The sequence below is a fragment of the Lemur catta genome, chromosome 7 (genome assembly GCF_020740605.2).
Source record: "Lemur catta isolate mLemCat1 chromosome 7, mLemCat1.pri, whole genome shotgun sequence".
In the NCBI taxonomy this organism is placed as follows: Eukaryota; Metazoa; Chordata; class Mammalia; order Primates; family Lemuridae; genus Lemur; species Lemur catta.
Genome location: NC_059134.1, coordinates 96,809,209 through 96,817,284, shown reverse-complemented (window position 1 = coordinate 96,817,284; position 8,076 = coordinate 96,809,209). Strand labels below are relative to the sequence as shown.

At 45.0% G+C, this 8,076-nt stretch overlaps 1 protein-coding gene across 2 annotated transcripts; it reads right to left on the bottom strand.

Moving 5' to 3' along the window:
* Positions 1–4,502: 4,502 nt before the first annotated feature.
* CLP1 (cleavage factor polyribonucleotide kinase subunit 1) lies at positions 4,503–7,189 on the bottom strand. 2 transcript variants are annotated; one of them, XM_045558091.1, is made up of 3 exons: positions 7,073–7,189; positions 5,710–6,337; positions 4,503–5,614 (listed from the first exon to the last, which is right to left on the bottom strand). In XM_045558091.1, the coding sequence occupies exons 2-3, from the start codon at positions 6,313–6,315 to the stop codon at positions 4,943–4,945; spliced, it is 1,278 nt and encodes a 425-aa protein (XP_045414047.1). In that variant the 5' UTR covers positions 6,316–6,337; positions 7,073–7,189; the 3' UTR covers positions 4,503–4,942. The 2 variants fall into 2 exon arrangements, with proteins under 2 accessions (XP_045414047.1, XP_045414048.1); XM_045558092.1 differs by lacking the exon at positions 7,073–7,189 and having other exon boundaries at positions 5,710–6,339.
* Between the last annotated feature and the right edge of the window lie 887 nt (positions 7,190–8,076).

Genomic DNA, 8,076 nt, shown 5'->3' with positions numbered 1-8,076 from the left:
CGAGTCTGCCATTTTCTTGCGTCCTAGCTTCTATTCCTACTGTATTCAAGCAAAAACCCTCACAAATAAAAAAGAATTATGTGTGTGTACTGGAAGCACTACCTGTTCTCCCGAACTCAGCATACCCCCTCCAAGTGAGTGTGGTACAGTCCAGACAGGCTTCTGGCTTAACCAATTACGGATAGGCCTCGCCGTCTTCCTGCTTCAGCCCCTTCACGCATTGGCCCACCGTAAGGTGACTAAATAGGCCTCGCCCCGCCCTCCTTTTTTTTTTTTAAATGGCGAAAACTTTATTTGAAACAGTCTAGTTAGAGAAGTCTTCAGTCCAGCGAGTTCCTTGGTCCCAGCAGAATTCCAGGACGATGGAATGGTCTTGGCTGTAGCTCCCACATGGAGGGGCGCACGGATTAGAAGAGCCAGTGTGGGGCGAAGCTCCGGCCGAGGGCCGGGGAAGAAGTCGAAGGAGAGCGGGCTCGAGCCTTGGAGCTGCAGTGCGAGCCGGGAGAGGGAAGCGTAGTGAGTGCGCGCCATCTACGGCTGTGGCAGTCCACCGGAGTGCGAGCCGGCTCTTGGCTTCGCTTAATTCTGTTAGTTTCCCACTGCAGCACAGGCGGTGGGCGGTCGCAGTCCTAACCCCGTCCAATCCTAGAATACACGCTGGGCGGAAAAGGTTCTCTAGAATAGCTCCTGTCCCTGGCGAGCTGCTGGCCAATGCTTTGTAGATCAGAGCGCTACGCTTTGCCCTAATTAGCCCAAGACAGCTGTGAACCCAACAGCAACGCCATGAATTCTCTCCTTTTTCAGCTCGGGCCATTTCTCTTTGAAAGCAGCTTTGGCTGTTACATAATGGTCTTACAAAAAGGTGTCACACCAGCCAAGTCTCTGAAGCCAGCGTTTCTCACCTGTGAAGTATGATTCTGAACCCTGCAGTCTGTTCTCAGATTTGGTTTCAAATGTTCCTGGCTTAACTTTGGTTCTGATACTTTACCATAGCATTAGGTAACAAGTTAAAAGAGAAAGATCTACCTTCTATTTTCTGGGGTCTAGTCTAGTTCCTGTTCTGATATGGCATATATTATCAGCTCTAGTTCATTCTCGCTAAGGGCTTCAATACAGCATTTATTGCGGTACACTCAAGAATTCTTTTTAATTACTGTGTATTTTTTAAAATCTTTACTTTGGACCGTTATGAAAGGTAAATTTAAGGTATTATTGCAGACACAATATTTCTTTAACTTACAGAGTATTTTCTACTGTAAATCGTGTTTCTTTAAGATGAAGCCAAATTTCACGTTTCTGTTGTATGTTTTTCTTGGATTTTAACATTTCTTCATTTCAGGCCTGGCGCAGTGGCTCCCGCGGGAGGATCAAGACCAGCCTGAGCAAGAGCGAGACCCCGTCTCTACTAAAAATAGAAAGAAATTATCTGTACGGCTAAAAATATATGGAAAAAAATTAGCCGGGCATGGTGGTACATGTAGTAGTAGTCCCAGCTACTCAGGAGGCTGAGGCAGTCACTCTAGCCCGGGCAACAGAGGGAGACTCTGTCTCAAAAACAAAAAAAAAATTTTTTTTTCTTCATTTCATTCTCTTCACAAATTAGGCATTTTTATTTTCCTACTTTCAGCTAAGAATTTGTGAATAGTGATGTCTCTTGTCCAGTTTTCCTTGGGATCACGCAAAAGTATTTCCTGGAAAGGATGTTTAATAGAACATAAGGTTTAAACTGCCAGCCACTTCTAAAAAGTATCCAGAGTAAAATCTAGGCTAAAACAATGAGATATCCAGACCACCAAACTTCAAATTATATCAAGTAAACCTTATGGTTTTTCTAGTGTAGTTTACCTGTTCTTTTTCAAGTCCTCTTCATTTGCATTCTCATGCCTATAGATGGCAAACCACAGGTTGTTTTTTAGTTCAACTCACTAGTAAATAAACAGGCAAACAACCACCCTTAGGTTTAGAAGCCATCATAGGAAATGCCCTGTCTTCAGCACCAAAACCACCAAATGACCTCTTTATGTGTAAACACTATCTTGGGTACAATGCACACTATCTGGGAGATGGGCACAGTACAAAAGCAATTTTTGTAGCCAAATCATTTGCACCCCCGTAATATTCTGAAATAAATTTAAAAAAATAAAAACAAAACAAAAAATAAATACTGTTATCTTTCCTCCTGTCCTTAAATGTCTCTGCTGTGTTACAGGACAGTCCCTCTCCTATGTTCTGGATCCCATCCCTTTTACTCCTGCATTTTCTAATTTTTTTCCTAGACATTTTATTTGAAAAATGAAAAATAAAACACTATCAAGAACACATACACACCTATCAATTTCTCTCCCTCCACAGCCTAGTTGATAGGCATCATCCTATCTAAAAAAGTAAGTTTCATACCTGTTTCATCAACACATCTATGCAAACCTACCCCTAAATCCCTGAAAGCTCAGAGGCCAAAGAAAGAAGGTGACAAATCCTGTTTCTCAGAAACATTTAAGAGGGACTTGTGAATAGAAGCCATGTCCTGGAAGGCTGAGATGGTGGCCATTACCGACCCCTTCCCATCACGTTAATATACCAAAAGGAAGGAATGGGTAGGACAACTAAAGCCAGCCCCCCAACGGAAAGGCAAAAATTTTATGCCATTCTGCCTAAGGGCAGGATTTATGGCCCAAGGGTTTTTTGACCTAAAGGCAAGATTTGATGAAGTAGAAATCTTAAGAGGCATTCCTGGAACAGAAGTCAACATGGTTGATTAGGATCCAAGATGGAGTTGCTCTGCCCTCCACACCACAGAACCAACGCCACCTGCTGCCCCTCCATGCCCCTTCTTAGCAAAGTTTCTTAAAAGAGTTGTCTATAGTGTTGTCTTTACTTCCTTAGTTTACATTACCTCTTCAATCTATTTTTGTAGGGCTTTTAGCCCCACCAGTCTGAGACTATACTTTTCAAATAGTTAATACTGACATATATGCTTCTAGATCTAGTCAGGTCTCCTCTGCTAGCTCCTATTATGCTTGACGTCTTCCATTTGGAATGCTCTGTAATTCCATCCTTTGCTCACTTCTCGTTCTTCATCCAGTGCTACTGCTTTAAATGCCATGTATAGGCCAGTGGCTTTCATGAACTTTTAGCTCTAACTTTCCCTAACCCTCCAGATTCCTATTTCCAACTGCCTATATTATTTCTCCATATAGATGACTAATAGCTCAAACTTAACACTGCCAACAGCTCTTGATATTCCCTTGTCCCCTCCCTGAGTTTCTCCAATCTCATATCCAATCTACTTACTCTAGTAAAAATTAAAATCCAGGAATCTTTGATTCCATTTTCTTTTCCTCACCACTCCCATCAGCAAGTCCTATCCATTTTACCCTCAAAATATCCCACAGCAAAGACAGGTCTCACTAGCTCCACCTCTGCTGCCCTACTCTGCAATCCCCCCAAAATTCTCACACTGAGACTACCTCAAAAGTGTCCTTGCTTCTACACTTGCCTCTATGATCCACTCTCCACAAAGCAGTGATCTTTTCATAATGAAAAGTACATCAATTCTACTTTCTGCTTACCCACCCCTCCCCCATGGTTTCCCACTGCTTCTAAAATAAAATCCATTTTTCACCCTGATTTACAAAAGCCCTACATTATATGGTCTTTGCTGCCCCCTCCAGCCTCATCTTTTACCACTCTTCATTGGGGTTCAATACACTCCAAACACACTGGCTTTTCTCTCACCAAATTCATCAAGCTTGTTCCTTTATTCGAGTTTTGCATTGTTTCCTCCACCAGGAAGGTTTTGTCCCATACTTCACACAGCTATTTGGGTCTTAGCTCAAAATGTATGCTCAGGAAGGGCCTTTACTGACACAATCTAAAGTAGTGTCCAGACACTCTGTCTTATATCACCCAAATTTAAGTCTCTGTACAGGACTTACCTTTTTAAATCTGTTTATAATGTAAGCTTCATAAAACTTTGTCTATCTTGTTCCCCATCTAGAAAGGTTCCTGGTAAATAGCAGGTGCTCAAAAAATATTTGTGGAAAAAAGAAATGGATGAGTGGCATCAGACACTTAAGTAATCCAAGTCCAAACTAGGGACATCAGACAGTTCATTTGTAAGAAATCAAAAAGAATGGGCTTTCCCAGCTTCTTGGCACCTGAAAGCTCAAGTTACACTTTGAGGACCTGGTTCCAATCAAATAGACAAGACAGCCACAACAGAGAGAAAATAACCTATCTCTGGGTAATGATTAGATCTGAAATCTCATCCCAGGATTATCACCACCCTCTTTAACTCCTCACAGTAAACCCAGCACTGACAACAGATTTGCCATCTATTTACTTACTGCAGAGGAACAGGGAACCATTGTAAAAACTCACTTGCTTGACTCAAAGAGTAAGTTCTTAGCTTTCCACTCCTCTAAGCATTTTAGCAATGAATCATTCCAACGCTGTTTCTACAATACTTAGAGGGGAAAATGTTTAAATATTACTCCAACCTCTATGATATGGCAAAAATATTTATTAAAATAAATTTTTCAAGTTTGAACTTTATTGGAAGGAACCCCTGTAATTCACACTTTTACCCTAAATGAGATAACAAGTACTAAATATGGAATATAAAGCAGTGATTTTAAAAATCCACATAGTAGCACAGTGAAAGAAATGGAATTCTCCAGGGTTTTAGAGAATTCAAGATGGCATCTTAGGTCATCTAAGAAACCAATTATAGTCTCCTGTTTTTTCCTTTTAATTCAAGATTAGAAGAGTCAGGTTATTACTGCCTGTTTTTACAGGTAAAATATATATATATATGCGCTTTCCACTAGTCCACAGTTTTCTGGTCAGCTGGCCTCAACAGATTCTCATATCTCAGCCCATCTGCCTTTGGTGATGGCCAGAAGATCTCAATGCCCCAGGCAGCAAGGCTTCCTGCTGATTTCTACTTAAGATCCATGAACCGGATATCCATGATGAGAAGGAAGTTCTTAGGCAGTGGGCGGGGGGCTGGAGACAAGACAGTAAACACCTGGTGCTCCAGGTCCACACTGGTCACCACAATGAAGCCAGCCACACTTGTCTCGGAAAGGTTCTCCTCAGTACCCTCAGCAGTGCTAACACTCAATAGATGGTGCACCATATCTCGGCCAGGGGTGACAGGTACTAGCTTGAGCTGATTGTCCTCCTGAGACATGCCTAAAGGCAAGCAAGAGTCTGGGATGGTGGGTGCCCCAACTTTGTAGATTTTCACATCTGAAAATTTGACATTGAAGGCATGGGGATAGAAACAGCCTCGGAATCCATAGAAATACTCACGGATGCGCTCATCCCTACATTCCCGCCTGAAGTCCTTGGAGCGCTCCACCACGCCCCCTGATTTAGGGAGCAGCACGGTGCGTACAAAGTGAGGCAGGTCCCGCTTCAGTTCATTGTACAGTCGTTCCTGATCCAGAACCACGACTACATCCACCTCAAAAGCTGAGGCTGCATGCACCAGGGCCTGGTAACCAGAGCCCTTGACCCAGCCACAGGTGTTAATGACACAGCCACTCACAGATGCCCTTCGGTTCACCTCACACCTTTGGTTGAACACATCTGCTAAACGAGATGTAATCTGCAAAAGAAAGGATCAAGGTGAGAACAACAGCAACAAAAAGACAAAATCAGACAGCAGCCCTTCCCTCCACCCCAGCCTTGGCTCTGGCTGACCTTATTATAAAGCTTGATGTTGGTACCAGGAGTGGTGGAACCAAAATGATATACCAGAGGGGCCTGGATAGAGAAACCCTCTTCCACATCTGCTGGCCGTTCAATGTAGAGGGCCCCCATGGTGCCAGGTATGGACACAGAGCCCTGGCCCACATCTAGCTCCACATAAGTGGGACGGCGGCCCAAACGCACTGCATAGTTGAGCAGTAGGCGACACACTGTGGACTTTCCCACATCAGTGGGGCCCACCACCATCACTCGGGGGCCTCGCTCTTCTTCCTTTTCCGCCTGCCTCCGCATCTGCTCCAAGGCTGTGTGAGTGTTGAGGTAAAGCAACATAGGAGTGTCCTTGGAGACATAAGCCACCTCTGTGCGGCCGCTCAGTTGCAGAGAACAGCCATGCCAAGTGAAAACAGCCACCTTGGCACCAGCATCAAAGGTGAATTTCTTGTTTCGGGTCAGCTCTGTGCCAAAGATCTCTGCCATGCCAGCTAACAGCTCCAACTGAACTGACTGAGATGCCTCCACCTCAAAGCGAAGTTCTGTTTCTCGCTCTAGTTCAAATTTAGTTGTTGGCTTCTTGTCATCATTGGCCTCCTCTCCCATCTTTTCTGTGTAGCTGCTGTGCCTAGAACACAAATTAAAAATCAGATCTAATCATAAGTCAGTCCTCTGTCCAAAAATCCTCCAATGGATGTTTCCCCTTGGCCGGCCTTAATTCTCTCCATATTTCTTATCATCTGTCCCCCTGCCTTAGAATGTAAGGGTTGGGCATTTTTGTTTGCTACTGTATCTCTAGCACTTAGAATAGGGCTTGACAAACTGTGGCCCACCAATAAATACATTTAGTGAATAAATGACTCAGACGTAAGAGGAAAACTATACCTACAGGCTGACAGAAGATTTGATTGTATCACCTTCATCACTCCCTTTATTACTCTATTGGTGAACGGCCAGACTTGAGAAAGCAACAGATGCCCACTCCCCAGCCCTCTCAGTCAACGAGAAAGGGCGTCTGCAATCCGAATAAAAAGCAGAGAACACCGGGTTTGAACTTAGAAAACAGCATAAGGCCCGGCTCTGCAACTACTAGTAGCGTTTCAGTTAACTTCTCTGAACCTTTTCCTCAGCCGTTAGCTGGAGATACTTAAACTTACATACAGTGTAGTTCTGGGGATTAACAGGAATTGTGGGAAGTAAAAAGCACTTCGTAAACTACAAAACGCCAAGAAAACTGTACAAATTACTTCTGATCCTGGACGGTAGCTCTAGGTACATTTGTCCCAGCCTCCCCAGAAATCTCATCGAAATCTGCCCAAACCCCACGGAAGAGACAGTTGCGTTCCTGAGCTTATCATCTCACCTGCGCGGCCTCGAGCCCAATAAGTAAACGCCAAACGCCCCCACAAGCAGGACCTAAGCACAACTACAAGCCGCGCTCGCTCAGACCCACGCCGGAAACAAACGCACTTCCGCACTTGCGCAGTGGAAGACGCTGCCGCGCGACGTCCCCTGGGAAATGTAGTTGTGACGGAAGAGCCGGGAGCGGGTAAGCTCGCGCGGCCGCTCAGCCTTCTGGGAGTTGTAGTCAAAGGATTGCTTTGATCGTGACGCCAAAGGTGGGAGGGGCGCCGGCCGACATTGTGGTGAAGCCGGAGGAAGGGGGTAGGAGGCGTGGCGGTTACGCCCCCGCGCGTGGCCGGGACGCGACGAGGGACAGACCTCGGCCGAGGGGTGTCGGTTACGGTGTCTCACCCGGGTGTTCCTACTCACCTGCGGCATGGGAAAGGGAAGGACGGCCAGGAAGGGAGAGAGGCTCACTATCTAGGTCCCACGATGGCCTGCTCGCCTGGGCCACAAGCCAGGAAGTGGGGAAATTAGCAAAACCTCGTATGGACAGGAGTAAGCTGAGGGGTAGGGAAAGCGAAGGAAAACAAGCCTGTCAAAGGCTACTGAGTTCTGAGTTGTCCTCCACCTGACATAAGTGTTTGGCACATAGGAGACATTCCCCCCAAGCATTTTCTTTAATAAAGGAATAAAAGCCCAATGATTTCTTCCCGTTGCCTTGTAAGTCGGTCATTATCCAACAGTTTCTCTCCCAGTAAGCGGAAAGTTTTGTTGGGGACCTTATTCCCCTCACCACCCCTAAATCGCTGACAGTTACACAAGGTCAACCATTTACCCCGCAGCCAACAGGTTCGGCCAAATCTGTAATCCTCTTCTCACGAACTTCAGCTTTGGAATCATGTAGTATTTGTTATGCCACTTGCTCACTGTGTGACTTTGAGCAAATCACAGGCTTCATCTCTCTGAAACCGTTTTTTTTTTTTTGTACATAAAATGGAGATAACAGTACTCAACCTCTTA